We start from the raw sequence: 16,789 nt of genomic DNA, 5'->3' as shown, positions 1-16,789 counted from the left end.
TTGTGAGGCTACATCTGGAGTACTGTGCCCAGTTTGGGCTCTGTGGTACAATAGGGATGGTGACAATCTGAGAGTGAGCCCAGTGAAGGGCCGTCAAGGTGTTGAGAGGCTGGAGCGCATGGTGTGTGAGATGCTCAGGGAGCTGGTTTTCTCCAGCTTGCAGAAGGAAAGTTCTGGGGCTCTCAGTTCAAGAAGGACATAGAACTCCTTGAAAGAGTCCAGTGCAGGATCACGAGGATGATTAAGGGCACTCCCTTATATATTTTAGGTCCATAAATCTTTCATGTTCTATGTAGAACTGTTCTAGCAGAGAGACATAAACACCATTTTACCAAACTGTTCAGTTAAATGTGTCACTGGGATTGAAATGTATTAATTGTGTATTAATTGTGCCGATATCTCATTAAGTAAAAGCAGGGATACCTGGGCAGACCAAGCATCTTTTATCAGCCTGACTTCAGCAATTTGCTGTATATATCCTGATCGGATGAGGAAGAACTTTTTTCACAGTGAGGGTGACAGTGCCCTGGGACAGGCTGCCCAGTAGGGCTGTGGAGTCTCCTCCTCTGGAGATATTCCAGCCCCATCTGGACACCGACCTGTGTGACCTGTCCTAGGGACCCTGCTTTGGCAGGGGGGTTGGACCCGATGATCTCTGGAGGTCCCTTCCAACCCCTACGATTCTGTGATTCTTGTGACTCGGTGTGCAAAATCCCACCAAGGATTTCACCACACAGAAGATGGGCTTTACAGAACTTGCAAAAGCTGACTTGGAGAACCTTTCTGAACCTAGACTGAATCTTCCCCAGCATTGTTGGTATTTAACAGGGATTGGAGAATGCTGCTTTGCATAGTTTTCTTAAAAATAGAACTTAGAGAGGTTGACAGGCTTTATGTTTATTTTAGGGGCATGCATTCTCTAATACTTTGTTGAGGAGTGCTCTGGCACCTTCTAGTCTTCTGGAGGGTGAGGGAAGAAAAGAATTCAGGCATTATAGGAACATTTTTGACTGAGTAAGCAGTTTAGGAATATTCACAGAACATATTTAATTCAAAGTGTTGAATTTGTATTAAAAAATAAATGTGGAGGAGATAAGGTTAAGATGCTGGAGGAGAAATGTGACTTCCTAAATGTAACTGGGTAAATATAACCGCTTTCATGGGTTTTTTTGTTGCCTTGCAGGTAGGTTTGAAAATTCTTCTGCTCTGTCCCTAAAGCAGAATAGAAGCTTGCTTTAATAAAGCAGCATCCATATTGCCATGTTAAATACTGTTTGGATACAAAGGAAGAATCCTTCCCTCTGCCAGAGCAGGATGTGCTTCTTTCATCTTGAGTTCCCTATTGCTGCTAAAGTAGAAATAGTTGTACTGGATGTGAGACTGCTGGGCTCCCCTCATGCTTCCCTGCTCCTGCTGCCTGGAAGTTTGTGGTATCTTCCCCATGTCTGCTGTCTTCTTGGAGAATTTGCTGACATTGTTTAGGGGTTGTGGCAATGCCTGGTAGTGTTGGGCATGCATCCTCTGTCTGCCATGGTCGGAGTTTTGCTTGCAGGATGAGAAAATAACCCTCCCAACAAAATCTGAGATGACAAACACAGCAGAAGGTGCGATACCAGTTGGGGAACAGAGTGAAGTTTGACTTTTTAAAGCAAAATTTAAAAACACCCAAACAATTTTCCCTTATACCATGGGAGAACATTAACAACCTTCAGAAGAGCTATGAACAAGTCTTTTCTTGATGTTACCAGCAACAGATGCGTTTATGCATAAGAAATGTTCCTTCAAAATACATCAGCTTCCTACAAAAATATGTGTGTAGTCCTGTAATAAGACTAAAACCTGGTAGTCACTCTGAGTCTTGATATTGATTGAGCCTTCCTTCCATCCGAGCTATGGTTTTACATCAAGATGAGAAATCATAGGATCACAGAATCGTAGGGGTTGGAAGGGACATCGAGAGATCATCAGGTCCAACCCCCCTGACAAAGCAGCTCCCTAGCTCATAGTGCACAGGTCGACGTCCAGATGGGCCTTGAATATCTCCAGAGAAGGAGACTCCACCACCCCCCTGGACAGCCTGTCCCAGGGCTCTGTCACCCTCACTGTGTAAAAGTTCTTCCACATGTTGGTGCAGAACTTCCTGTGCTTCAGCTTGCAGCCATTGCCCCTTGTCCTGTCTCCACAGACTACTGAAAAGGGGCTGTCCATTTCCCCCTGCATCCCATACTTAAGACATCTATACACATTAATAAGGTACCCCCTTAGGCTTCTTTCTCTAGGCTGAACAGTCCCAGCTCACTCAGCCTTTCCTCATAGGGGAGATGCTACAAGCCCTTAAGTAAGTTTGGCACACTGTTCATGTGGACTTGTGTTCTTGTGATTGCTCTTGGACTCTGGGGATGCTCATGGTTCACACTAGCTGGGTGATTCCACTCCTTTTTCAGTACCTAGGTGCTATTTAAGTCTGTCAGCTTGATTTTTAGGTAAACTTTCAAAAATCTGAGTTTTCATCCGATTCATTCAGGTTTGCTATTAAATTTCATCGGAGACAACAAAACCCTTACAGGCAGGCAGGACGTTTTGGCAAAGCCCCAGTAGGATACTTAGCTGGTGCCAAATCTTTTTATTTTTCTCAGCTATCAATGAAGCTGTTGTGGTAATGTGGGTTTTGTGAGCTGTGAGAATTTATGCTCACAAAGGGACCTGCTCTTTGCAGGGAGCCCTGAGTCCAGGAGGAAGGGTAATTAAAGTTAATGAACCAGGGTAACCTTTCCATGGTGATGACCACTATCCTGATGGTAGGTAAGGGTCAGGGACTATTCCCATTTTGTAATTGCACTTCTAACTCTGCTCTTTAATTGGTGTTGGATTAAAAATTGGCCGTTACCTCCATAATACAACTGGTTTGTGGATTTTAAAGGAGGTTTTCAAAGCTCTACAAGCCTTCAGTGGCTTGTTCTTCTTGGACTCGGCTTTGTGATGTGTTTTAATGCAGTCTAAAAATGAAGTATTTTTAGTGTTTGAGACCAGATAGTGATGCTTTACAATGGGAGCAGCTTAGTTAACTTTCAGTGTCGAAACAGAGACTTCTTCCTTAAATACTTCCAATGTTCAGAGGCTTCATCTAGTTTCATGAGGATGTCTGAGAAGCCCCTGAGCTTGGTGTTGATGGAGCGGTTGTGGGCTTCAGGTAACGGATTCTAAAGATGGGCCTAAACCCCTGGTTTAAATCTGTAACTCTTCTGCTTCATTGGTTTTGTGGTATTAGGTAAGTTACCTAAGACAGTTCTCTACAAGAGGATTTCATAGTTGACATAAACTTTGTAAGGAATGGACTAAACAGAAAAGCTTTGCTGCTGTGATCTCAGAATGCTTTCTAATCTATAGATCTTGCACCTAATGGGATACAAACTGTGCTGTCATTGATACACACCATATCCAAAATGTTAAATAGTCTTCATTTGTCTGTCTTGAATTTTAATCAGAAGGCAGTGGATTTCATTGCCTCTGATGTATATGTAGAAATAGAAAAAGATTCCTTGAGAATTGGCTGTCCATCGATCTGAAAAGTTTCCATTACTCAACCAAACCATGTTTCTTTGTCCTGGTAACTGGCTCTGTTCAAAGAGAAGTGGTGCTTTAAGTATCTCTTTCAGTTTCCCTCCTGATCATCTGTTTGTCACAGGTAGTTTGTAGATATTAGCCTGTCCAAAGTTATTTAACTTCTTAAAATAAAATTAACATGTCCTTTGTCCTTCTTTTTTTTAAATAGAAACTGTTTATTTGTTTGGTGGCTGGGATGGAACTCAGGATCTGGCTGACTTCTGGGCATACAGCGTGAAGGAAAACCAGTGGACCTGTATATCCAGGGATACTGAGAAAGAGGTAAGTTCTGCCAACATTAATAATATATTTGTTGCACAGAAAAATACCATGCTTCTGAAGAGTTTGTATTGATGCATTCAGTGAGAGCCACAAAATTCAGACCTTGAAGTTCTGAAGACCTTTTTTTGAAATGTTTACATTGGGAAACCGTGAGATGGATCTGAAATTAAAGTCTTAAAGTTACTGTAGAGGAAAGGTTTATTTCTCAAGAGTAGACTGATTGGCCAAAAATCAGTTCAGTGGGTAGAATGAGTTAAATATTTTGATGGGACAGAACAACCAGACTAACTAAAACTTTTTGAACCTGATGGTGCTGTTGAGCTTCAGAAACAAATTGGGTTTTTAGCCTATGTCAAAAACTTGAGTAGAAATGGACAACTAACAGATGGAAATCTAGAGGACAAGGGTAACTGCCAGAGGCCACACAATTCCAAGAGCTGTTATGGAATTTATTCAAACCATTTTCCTTAGCCTGTTTTGCTCAGTATTTGACGTATGAAAAGTCTGAAATAAATGCAGCTCAGGTTATAGGAGGCAACAAAAAGAGTTCAAGACCTTTGGCTTTTTTAATTAATTTCACTGTATACTCTTGAAATGTGAAATTTCCATGTGGTTATTGTGTTTTGAATTCATTGCTCTTCTGTCAGAGGATAGCAAGGAAATTCATGTGACCTCTCCTTGAAGGTATAAAAAGTTTTGATAAATCCAGAGGTTGATTTCCCCATCTGTTTGAAGAAAGTATAAAACTCTTATTCCCATTTGTATTTTTCTAGTTTCTTCTCACAGCTTATTTTGTGAGCTTCTGTACCATATTAAACAACACTTTAATATTGCCCTTTTTTTTTTCCCTGGCAGAGGTGTTCAGAGGTTGTAATCAAGTAGGACAAATAGCCTGAGCTGACACAAACTCTCACAGTAAGGCACTTCCTGTAGCCTTCACATCTCTGTGCCTGTCACACACTTACTGTTCCTAATGCCCTTTACCAAATGGGCAGTAACAAAACTGAACATGATATTCCAGTATCTGTCACAATAGAGCATTAGAAAGGTAAAATTGTCCTTATGTTTCATATCCTACTAAATTGGGTTTTTTTACTCATATTGTAAGTAGTATTTTTTACTCTTACCCCTTTCATCACTGTTCATAGCTCTGTCCTGACAGCTATTTGTGTATTTAGTGATATGATACTGAAGCTAGATTTAGACTTCAGGGCTGTAGACTGGGCTTGTGTTGTTTCTGTTTGTCTGCAACCCTGGGTTTTACTTGAAGTAACCTCCTAGAGATAAGGAGGGGAGGGTTGTGTGTCATAGCAACAAGTGGAATTCAACACTTACCTTTTTTTATCAACTATATGATAAAGATAAACACCTAGATCTTCCTTCACTTTCCCAACTTCCTTATAAAGGGATTCAGAGTGAAGAATAGCAATAGCAAAGGAGGGACAACAATTTTAACTCTCTTCTTTTACTTCTTGCTTTGCAGCCACTAAGTGTGTACATGTGTCTAGCTCAGGATGCACTGAAATAGGACCCTCCTGTCACAGAGGACTTACCATATTTTCTTCCTGCACAACTAGTGTGGGTAGTTCTGGTGTTTAAAGGATTCATTTCCTTTCTTGCTGGGATCCTGACACATCCAGTTGAGTTTCTGTAAGGCTTGGGAAGCCTGGCTGGGTTGCAAAGCAGCAGCAGTGCTGGTAGCAGTCAGTGTTTTCTCTGCAAGTTCCTCATGCCTGACTCTAGTGGGGTAACACTGGGTTGGGAGAAGGAAGGGATTTGCTGAGGAGGGATGTGGAAGAAAGACAGTAGAAAACTTGTGAGTTGATACAATTAAGTGGCTCTGAAGGGGATTTTGGAGGAGAAAAATACTTAGAGGATGAAATAGAAAGCCAGGAAATTCAAATGAAAGGTGGAGAGGGTCTTGAGTTGAGAGGAAGCAAGGCAGGGAAATTAAAAAAATGAAATGGAGAAGGAGTTGAATGTATGGACAATTTTGAAGAAGTAACATAATAGAGAAAAGTGTGAAGAAATGTGTGTTTAGAAATGGGGTTCTAGAAGGACGCTCTGTGTGGATATGGGGTGACCTGATTAGTCTTTATAAATATGTAAAGGTTGAGAGTCAGGAGGATGGAGGAGTCAGGAGGAGTCTGTTCTCAGTGATGGCCAGCAATAGGACAAGGGGCAATGGGTGCAAGATGGAGCACAGAAGTTCCATGTGAATATAAGGAGAAACTTCTTCCCTGTGGGGGTGACGGAGCACTGGAACAGGCTGCCCAGAGAGGTGGTGGAGTCTCCTCTAGAGACCCCATTCAAAACCCACCTGGATGTGTTCCTGTGTGATTTAGTCTGGGTGATCCTGCTCTGGCAGGGGGGTTGGACTAGATGATCTTTTGAGGTCCCTTCCAACTACTGTCATTCTATGTTTCTATGATAGAGTCTGCAGTGGAGCTCACAAGAAGGCCTGCTGAGGCATAGCCCAGGGTCTTGGTGACTTAGTGAGTACGGTGAACTGGCAGCTGCTCTGCTTGCAAACCAGCAGTGGTGTTTGTTGGTTTTGTTTTTCCTCTCTAAAGAGATCTGGATAAAACCTGATTTAGGACTGAAAAGGTCAATCTTAAATGCTGAGAAGTAAACTCAAAAACAAAGACTCCAGATGTTTCTCTAATAGGGACATCAACTGTTCACAAACAATTTGCTAAAAGGAAATGTCTGTTGACATGGAATTTTAAAAAAATATTCAGGGTAGATTCCAGTAGAACCTAGTCTGCTTTTTGTGTTGTGTTGTGCTGGTTCTGCTTCTAGTTCTTCTCTTCTAATTAGTGACAGTGGTTATATCAGCCACTTAATATTTAAGTTTGGACAAGAGTGGAATGTGGTAACAGTAGCATGTTACTCAGTGTTATTGGAGGGGTAACATGGAGTAATGGTTTTGGCATAGAGGTACTGATAGCTTCTGTTGCAAGGTGTTATGAAAAGGTTGTGTGACATTTTTAGTCAACACTGTTGCTGCAGTTTTTTGGAACTTGCCAGTGAGCTGGGGAAATGTTTCTATGTTATCTGAAGTTGCTTTTGTGACTTGTAACACTTAAACTACCAAAGGTAATTTTCCATACCCCTTTCTTCATGTATGAGAAAAGAAAATGCTCACAGCACTGCTGGAATAGCTCATCACTTAGTCTTAAAAAGGAGGTGTAGAGGTGTAGAGTTCAATCTCCAGCACATACCACAGCTGGTGATGGACAGAGAGACCTGAATTGGAAATGCGTGCCCCCACCCTTTTCAGCATGGATCCAGCCATCCTTGTTGAATCATCCTGCTCCACCCCTGCATCCTTCAGAGGAGAGGTATCATGGAGCAAGTCATGACCTCTCAACTGTGCCCAGAACTTCTGTTGTTCTGTCTCCCCTGTGGAGTGCTTGAGTATGCAGCAGCTCTACTAATCAGTTGGCATGAGGCACAACCAAAACATGTTTCATCTAAAATCCTTTAAAGGTTTTTACCCTGAACCAAGAAGAATGTTTTGACAAATGCTGTTGTCTCTAGGTTATATTAGTGGTCGTAGATCAGTAGACCTTTTCATGATCTGGGAATAGTTTTGGAAAAAAAACCCAAACAAACCTTGTCATTCCTTGGACACTTTTATCCTAGGCCAGTGTCAGTTAATAGAGAAACTTCTTGTGTCTGTTCTGATGCCTAGTATCTCTAGTTTCCAAGCAGCAGCTTCATCTTTTGAAGGTTAATTTGGAGAAATTCAGTACAGGAGGACGATTCAAGTCAACTGTAGGAAAGACTTCATTTAGTGTAAATTGATAGCTATGTGGGTTTTTAAATATGATCAGAATGCTGAGGAATGTTGATGCCTCTAGAGATTTGATAAAATGAAAACAGAGTGGTAATTGATGTATTTTGTATGTTGCTAGTCTTTCCTGTACCTCGCTTCAGTATTTCCTAGAGATGTGAGAAGAGATACAGGATCTCCCTTCAAGCAGTGAGTTAGTGCTCTGAGTAGTGTATATTTGTAAATATGGGGTGTTGACTCATCCTCATTCTGGCTTTTTTAGAGGAAAATCCTGCTTACAGATCATCTCCACTAAGGACGTTGAAATTGTGTAAATGGGTTAGGTTTAGGTGACACTGTGATTCTCAGACTTGGTAAGTGTTTCTTGCCAAAGGTAGAAGTGAAGGTCTTGTCATAGATTAACTGGTTGAGAGGACAAATCGTTTTTCACAATGAAGGAAAGCTTAGGTCAACAAGTGCCTCCTGTTCAGTAGGTTCAAAACGATCTGGAAAATGGGTGTATTGTAAGGTGACAGTTTGCTGCTAACACCAAGTGCTTTTCCAGGATACTGAAAGTGAAAGCTGATGAGTGCAGAATAATGGTGAGAGCCAGGGTGGATTTTATCTACTGTTGTATTTCCAGTTAAATCTTCTCTGCTGTCTGCATGCATTTCTTTGTTGACAGGGATGATTTTACCCAAAACCTCCAGGGTCATATTACCATGTGAGTGTTTTTTGCACTTATGAGTGTTTGTGACATTTATGACTCCTTTTTTTTTTGTGTTATAAGGCAGAAATATGTAAGTTTATATACATAAAGCTTTTACCGTATGCTGTTCTTAAGTGTAGGAACTGAACTAGTCTCAAATATTGACTCTTTCCCCCAGATGGTGATACAGTTTGGAAGATGCTTTAAGTAACTTGAGGGTGTTTTTGTTTCAAATACTGTGGTGTTTATGGACCTGAGATCTAATATACTGAATCTGCCATGTCCTACTTGTGAGGAGTTCCAGTTGTACAGATGCTCGCTTGTATGAGACGCCGGGCGCCACAAAAGCACATAGGGAGAAAGCAGCTGTCCCCTAAAGCCTGCAACAGAAACTTGGATTCTACAGATACACCTCTGAGCCAACTTCCTAAACAGTGTAAATGCCTACAAAAGTAGGCACAAAGAAGGCAGATGTTGAAGTGAACCAAATGAAAAAGTATCCTAGGCTGATCCTAAATATCACGTGCTAATGTTTTTCTTTCCCTCCCTGCTTAGTAGCATAATGGTTTTAAAATGTTCTAGCCAGTATTCTTTCTCCAAATGTTAGAGAGACTTTCAGATACGCCTGACTTAACTCCTCCAATGATTTCCACTTAGGCAGCCTAAAACAAAAAGACCCTGTTGAGGGAGGACTCCCTTGAGGTGGTTTCTTTTTTTTTTAAGTAAACTATTTTGTAAAGGTTTTCAGCTTTTAAAGGTGACTTTTTATTTGCTTAGGCTACCTTGTGTGCTTAGGGAGCTCTGTCTTCCTAACTCTTGTTTATTTGTCTTGAACTTAAACTTTTTTTTGTAAAAGATCACCCATATTTTAAAACAGGTCTTTAGTTATTCCAGTAAGTGCCTGTAGCTTTCACTTCCAGCATGAAAAAAAAGCACAGAAAACCAGCCAAACTTCAGTTATTCTGAGCACCAGATGTTTCAGTGTGTGGAGGTCCTTTTCTTCCACATGCTGATACTGAAGTCAGTCTCGCAGAGAAGGGAGTACTTAAATAAATGCATTATGCACGGTGTTCTGGAGGCTGCAAAACTTCTGGCACTCCTGGAGCTTGTGTGTGCCAGTCTGCAGATTATATGTGGATTTCCAAACAACCATAAAGCTTTTGATTGCAAAGGGGGCAGCTTGTAAACTGCTTTCCTCCCTTGAAGCAATGCATCATGCATAGTTGATTTTGTGGCGTTTGTGTTCACCTGCAACCAGGCTGGGGAAGGGGCTGGAGGGAAAATCCTATGAGGAGCGGCTGAGGGAGCTGGGGGTGTTCAGCCTGGAGAAGAGGAGGGGAGACCTTACCACCTACACCTGCCTGACAGGAGGGTTTAGAGAGGTGGGCAATGGTCTTTTCAGCCAGGTGACAGGAGATGGGACAAGGGGAAATGGCCTCAAGCTGCACCAGGGCAGGGTCTGGTTAGATATTAGAAAAAAATTTTTTACTGAAAGAGTTGTCAAGGCTTGGAACAGGCTGCCCAGGGAGGGGGTTGAGTCACCTTCCCTGGATGTGTTTGAAAAAAGGATAGATGAGGTACTTAGGGATATGCTTTAGCATAGGATGGGAATGGTTGGACTTGATGATCTTAAAGGTCTTTTCCAACCTTGTGAGTCTGTGATAAAAATTACCACTTCAACTCTAGCTTACGATGAGCTTACTGCTCTGATCCCTGATCTGGAATGCAGCTTTATTTTACTTACATGACTTTATTAGGAAGTTATTGCATCATCCAGTTCCCTGTAAATTGCAGATGAGGCAGTACACAGAGGCATGCCAGGGTGGCTGTGGAAGGTATCTTAGGGAAGATGGCACATTATTCCGCTGCATAAAGTATCACAGAGTGTTCAGGTAAGGACTTAGTGAAGCGATGGGTATTAGTATAAGGAACACTGATTTATAGCCTTTGGGGTTTTAAAGACACAGAACTATGCACCTGTAAGACAAGAGCCACCTGGAATCGCTGGAACCCTGTGTTTCCTATAGAATGGAGAGGGGAAAAAGGATTTTAAAGAAACAGGATAGTATGTGGGGGCAGAAGGTGGGAGGAAAGCTTTTTCTCTTTCCAGCAAGGTGAAAGTAGGTTCCCACACCACTCAACTTTGCCTTGGGAGTAGTGTCTTATTTCAACAAGACTTCCGTTACGTTAACGCTCCTCAAGCTGTACAAATACAGAAATCCCTAAAGAAATATCAGTTATCCCAATAAGGTAACATAGAGGAAGCATTCTCAAGTAGTACCATAGACAAATCCTTAGATAAATTGTCTGGGTAATTACATGCTTGAAAATCTAGCAAGTTTTTGTGGCCCTTGCTGCTAATGTATTCCTGCCACCGGGTTTTGGAAGTAATTTAGGACTTCAGCTTTCTGAGCTGTCTTAAGAGCATACACTGGCAGAATGGATAGTGCTGTGATAGGTTGAGTTCTCAGACCTGAAAGAGTTCAGTGTATTTAATAGGACCTAATCCATTAATTTTCTGGAACGTGTGTGTGATAGAAATTTTATTGATACTGGATTCAGGAAGTTTTGTCTTCTTGTCCTTGCATTACCCTATGCATGCTTTGTTTTCAGGGCTCTGTCTTTCAAAGCTTCCTCGCATGTGCTCGTTGCCATGTGTTACTCTTCCATATATAAGAGTAAGAGTTTAGCGTGGTGTGTCACAGACCTCCAGTGAAAATACTTGTTCTGTTTCTTGCCTGATTTTCTTTTCTGTAAATTATTGCAAAATTGAAGGTGCCTTGTTTCTGAAACTGTGCAGATCCTGCAGTTAGATAACTAAATGATGTTCTGAGAATAGCTGAAAGGTGATATAAACAAAAATTCCAGGAGCCACATCTTTCCTCATCTGTCAGTTCAGAAGAAGGCATGGCACTTTCCAGTTCTGGCTTGTTCAATGCTGAAAATATCTTGTTCTGATGTGTGTGTGTATATATATATTAATCTTTTGCTGTGTTGTTATAATAGCTAACAGAGGAAGCTTGCATTAAACTGCACTTTGTATCCCTGAGGTGCAATCTCATAGCCGTGGGTTAGCCTGAGGGGAAAAATTATGCAGCCACTACTGTGACTTTCTAACACCTCTGGGTAGTACAAACCACTCCTTTGTCATCTGTTTAAGACTGTCTTCGCTTTCTCAGAAACATCTGAGGCTGTCAAAGTATTTAGCCTTACAATTTCATGTTTATCTATCACCAGCTTCTCAAGGACAATTCAATTAAAAAGCAACACCCAGCCCTTCAGAAATTCTGGCCTTTCTTCATCCTTGTTTTTGTGGCTAAACAGTCTATAAATGACTAGTTAATTTTTTTCAGCCTGCTAGCCTGCTGGTCTGCAAGTGTGACTGTAGTGAAGCCAAATAGTTTGCTTCTATGGAAAAATCTCTCTTGGCTGGACCTTCACTAGCCATTGTTACTGGTAATGAGAGGACAGCGTGAACTTGTGATGCATGCAAAAATGACCTCATTCAACATCCTGCAATTGTTAATGGGGTTAGTTAAATTCGGCACACGAGGGATGTTGTCCTAAGGGCCCATCTCTCAGAGCTGGTGAAAGCTCTGGTTCTGTGGTGGGTTGCCTGTTATATTTCATCAGTGTTACTGAGTAGCTGATGTGTACCAAAGCAACAATTTACTTGTTAATATTTAAGAAGCTTAAGATTTTTATTCAGGTTTCCTCAGAGTCTGCAGGTAAACTATGCCTCCTGTTAGAAGTAGAGCAAGGTATTCATGTCCTCTTATTTCAAGGTTGCCATGTACTAGGGTATTACTTCAGTTCTCGTTTGCATTTCTAAGTTGGATCACACAGGTTGTATGACTTACCTTTGTAAACTAAAGCTTGGATGAGACCTTCATATGTGGTCCTGAAACCTGCTTTACATAAACTATGTCATGCTCTTTGCATGCTTGAAGCTCTGAAAGTTATTTTTTCCTCCCTTTCTGCTATTTCCCTTGCTTGCCTAGAAGTTCCCTTGATCATAGGATGTCTTGGTTTACTGCATCATGAGATCTGTAGTGTTATGTGTTGCTGGAAAGGCCTTGATGATACCTTGGTATGAGAGCAAGCCAAGTGAGAGCATGTAGCTCAGAAATAACCCAGGAACGTGGCTCCCTGCACTGGCAATAACGCCAGCATCAGTTGCCAAAGTTGGTTCTGCACTGTAGGCAAACTCATGCAACACAACTGTCAGAAGCAGAATATTGGTGCTTTGGCAAATTCACAAGTCAATTCCTAGGGCACACTTAATTTCTTCAGAGGTGCATTAATTTGGGTTCGTCAGAAGCCAATAGAAGATGTGCTACTTTGTTCCCTTATGAAAATACTCTGGAATTAGTTGTTTCTGCAAGAAGACCTGCTGGGAGACTAATTTTTAACAGGTGATAACCTGGGAATAGAACATTAAGCATCTATTGGTTTTCATGGCAGTGTTCATGTGCTGCACTGAGTCTGTGCTCAGCTGTGCTGTGATTAACCTGCGCTGATCCCTTAAGGAAGGAGCCAATGGTCCGAGTAAAGCCTCACACAGGACTGGAAGGAATGGTTCCCCTAACAGGTCATCAAATCCAGTCCTGTGCTATCATAAGGATCACGTTGTATGATCTCTGAGCTTAATCATTTGACTTATATAAGCTCATTGAACCGTCTTTCAAAAATAGAACACCAGACCATTTATTCTTTACGTCTGGTCTAAGCAGGAAACATCTCTTTAGGGAAGCTCAGCTTGAGGCCACGACGTATTGACAGTGAGAAATTAGGGCTGTCCCAAGTGTGTGGGTGCTTTTAGGAAGGGGTGTGGGGGGGAAATAACCCTGTTTCGTTTGGGTTTTTTGGTTTGATTTTGTTTTTCCAACTTAAACAGATGAATCAAAACTCTGTGCTAAAAGCTGCCTCTGACTTTAATCTGCTCCATCATGTCTGAGTCAGTTGCCCAGAAAGGACTTTGCCAACTAAATCTATTTATTTGCATTGCTATAGGAGGGTACTTGTAAGCAGATTAGCCATACCTCAAATACTCAACTGCCTGACCAAAGGATATTTTCCAGTCTTAGCTGTGGCTAGACCTATTAGTAGTCAATTATTTTCAAATACTTGTCAGAAAATTTCTGATTATTCAAACATAATATTTGTGTTAAGATCTTTCACTGGTTTATGTGGAAAAATTGTGTTGACCCATGGCTTTCCAGTACCAGTCCAGGGGAGTATTAAGCATAGTGATTCTCAGCCAGGTTCTGATCTGTTTAATAGGTTTCCCAAAATATTTATTGGCAGAAAGCATTTAATTTGCATACTGTCATAGAATATCCTTTATAGCTGGTACAGCAGCTGTAAAAGTAAGTTGGAATATCTGTTATCTTTCATAAATAGCAGCAGAAATATCCTAGTGTGGAAATGCATGGCTGCTGACTTAGTGTAATGGTTAGGATCCAGAGCTGCTTTCAGCTCTTAAGGCAAGTTTGCAGAGTAATTGAATGAATGAAAGGTACGTACAATGTCCAGTACGTATTTTTTGGAGTGCCCATCTTATGCTCCTAGAAACATTTGAGATCCCAGTTTAACCCTTTGCACCCACCCTGTTTGGCATTCAGAGGCTTTTAAGTCCTAGTGCTAGAGCTGTCAGGTCTAGGACATCAGATGGCACTTGTAGCACTGATTTCTGTTTTCATGCAAGGTAGGAAAAAGAAGCAGAGAGATTCTATTTATGTGAGGGCCTTGCATGCTTAAGAACCCTTTAAAGAGGACCCAATGATCTCTTGAGGTCCCTTCCAACCCTTATGATTCTGTGACACACACACCTGACTCTATCTGGGCTGCTCTGGCCACCAGCACTGTGGTGGGGCTCCTGTGGTGCAGCTGAATGCACCAGACCCCGTTCCTTCTTGAGACTTGGTGCTGGCTGCATGGGTGTTAGGAACAAGGCATCAGCCTCCCCTCATTTCTCTCTGTTTTGGGCTGATGGGTGATACAAATGCCCTCTCTGCTCTAAAACCCAATAGATTCAACTCTTTTGTGACGCTTCTGGCACCTCCAGCTTAGGAGAAACTTGAAAATGCCTCCTGTGAGCAACTTGTACTGGATGAAAACGTTTTCCTTTGTGTATGGCTGTAGTTGTTTCTCTTGCTGAATTTAGTGCTCCTCTAGAGTAAAGCAAATTGTGTTGAGCTGCAGCTTAGATGAAACATTTTGGGAGTACGCGCTAGCTGAAGACTGGTGTTGATAAAGCCCTAACAAGCTCTGATCTTAAAAAGCGAATAGACTTGAATGAATGCCAACAACAATATGCATTTCCTTTCATTTTCAAGATTGTATAGAACTTTCCTCTTTTTTTTTTGGGGTGGGGGAGTGGTGGAGTAGAGGAGGAAAATGAATTATGGTCTGAAACTGGGAAATGAGAGCAATTAATCTCTGCAGTTGTGTGTAGGCAGGAGGGACTATTTGTTGCATGACAGCCTGCTCTCAGAACTGGAAACAAAGTAGGTTGTTTGTGTCTTTTTATGTCCTCGTCCTAGTTTGCTTTAGGACAAGAGCATTTACCTCATGACGCTTATTTTTGAACTTTATACTGGAGGCAGTGTTCACATTCCATTCAGTCTTTTACAGCACCAAGAAGGGAGAATTAGTCAGCTGTTCTTTGTTTTTATTTCCCTGACTCTTGAACGGGGTCCAGGCTTGCTCCTGAGGTTTTTCATCTGGAGCTGTCTGAATAAAACAGATTTTCTTGCAACTGAAAACCCTTTCTTTGCAAAAAGGTTATGATAACCCAGAGAAGCTGAGCTCTCCCTAGTTTTTGTTCGGGGGAGTGGGATGGGGAGTGGAATCGGCTTCCTGCAGTCCTGCTCACATTAAAGAGGGTTTGTAGGACGTTTATTTTAAAACAAAACAAAAAATGAAAGCTATCATGTTTGTGCCTTAGCAGAGCATGCCAGGATGCTGTTGCTAAGATGATGCATGCTGATTCTGGCATAAATAGTTATTTGAGCAGACCCTACCCTAAGGAGTTGAGTCCCAATCCTTTCTCTCCTGTATAGGAACAAATCAATTATTCTAAGGAGGCAGTGTTGTCTCTCGGTGCTGTTGTGTTGCTTTTTGAAAACGTTTTGTAAGTTAGTCCTTAAGTGGGATAATTGCTTTCAGCATTTGCAAGTTAAATGAAGAAAGCTCTAATTAGATTTTATAAAGTGGCTTAGCATGTTGAGAAGGCTTTTCATAAAGTATACTGTGTATTCACTTGGCGTCGCACAATTGAAGTTCGTGTAGCACTGACGAAACTCAAAAATCCTATTTGGCCTTGGTGGCTCCTGGGCGCTTAAAGGATTGAAAGCCTGTCTTAGGTACTCCTGGCTATACAGACCCTCCTCCCTGCCCTACCACACGCATCAGGGCATCTATCTGTCCCTTACAACCCTGAGGAGCTGCATCAAGACCAACCTGTTTGAGGAAGGATATCAGAGTAGGGCACAGAAGCTTGGTATTTCGTAGCACTTCAAAAACAGAGCCGTGGCACGTACTGTTTAATCTGTTTTAGCCTTCATTATGCTGTGCTAATTGTGTGGTTGCGCTGGGTGGCAGAGAGCCATTTTGTTCAGGTTAGTCTTAGCTCCATGTGGGCACTTATTGAGTTCTGCAGAAGCTGAACAGTGCCTGTGCTTAGTAATCTTTGGTATTGTGTGGCGTCCTGTAGGTTAGAAATGTGATATGCTAATGCTTTACGATTGCCATCGCGGCTTTGGCACAAGCGGTGGGCCAGAGCAGCGTAACACATCGCTTGCCATCTGAATAAGAACTTAGTCACAAGCTTCTTTCACGTGTGGCTTCTGCAATGTGTGTGCCAGGAGCTTCCTGATGAGAATTGGAAAGAGTCCCCCAAGCTGGTGTTTTCTTCAGGTCGTTTGGGTGATGTAGCTGGAAGTGATTTACTGGAGCCTGTTTTAAGGAAGACGTGCTCTGCGTAGGAAGCAATACCTTTATCAGTCAATAACTTCTTGAAGCTTGGTGTGCAAAAACATAGATCCTGTGTGCTAACAACTTTGAAGACAGTTCAGTGAAACCAGATCTAAAGAAGTGCTTAACAAAGTTTTGCATTGATTTGCTGTGACTTCAGATAACTCTAGGAGAAGATGAATGCAAACTGCTCAGTATGGTTATTTGCTTTCTGCTCTGCTCAACAAGACTTGGGCTTACTTAATTTACTCTTGTGGTTGTCGCTGTGCAGGTGAGACTGTACTAGCTGTAGATATGTCTGGATGGTGGTACGTGTAGACGAGTAGCAAGTACAGTAGATACTTTTTGTGCATCTGCAGTTTATCTGTGGTTGTATGGGCCATATATGAGTAAGAGTATAGAGACCTTGAGTAAGATCCATTCACCTTAAGATACTAACT

At 41.8% G+C, this 16,789-nt stretch overlaps 1 protein-coding gene across 2 annotated transcripts in view; it reads left to right on the top strand.

The window, feature by feature from the left end:
- Window positions 1-16,789, top strand: part of MKLN1 (muskelin 1) — a 102,556-nt gene that overhangs the window by 49,322 nt on the left and 36,445 nt on the right. For both annotated transcript variants that reach the window (XM_084270143.1, XM_084270144.1), the window contains one exon: window positions 3,773-3,885. In XM_084270143.1, the coding sequence (XP_084126269.1) occupies window positions 3,773-3,885 (113 nt within the window). The remainder of the gene's footprint in view (window positions 1-3,772; window positions 3,886-16,789) is intronic.

The sequence above is a fragment of the Gallinula chloropus genome, assembly GCF_964237585.1.
Source record: "Gallinula chloropus genome assembly, chromosome: 1".
Taxonomy (NCBI): domain Eukaryota; kingdom Metazoa; phylum Chordata; class Aves; order Gruiformes; family Rallidae; genus Gallinula; species Gallinula chloropus.
This window is presented reverse-complemented; position numbering and strand designations above follow the sequence as displayed.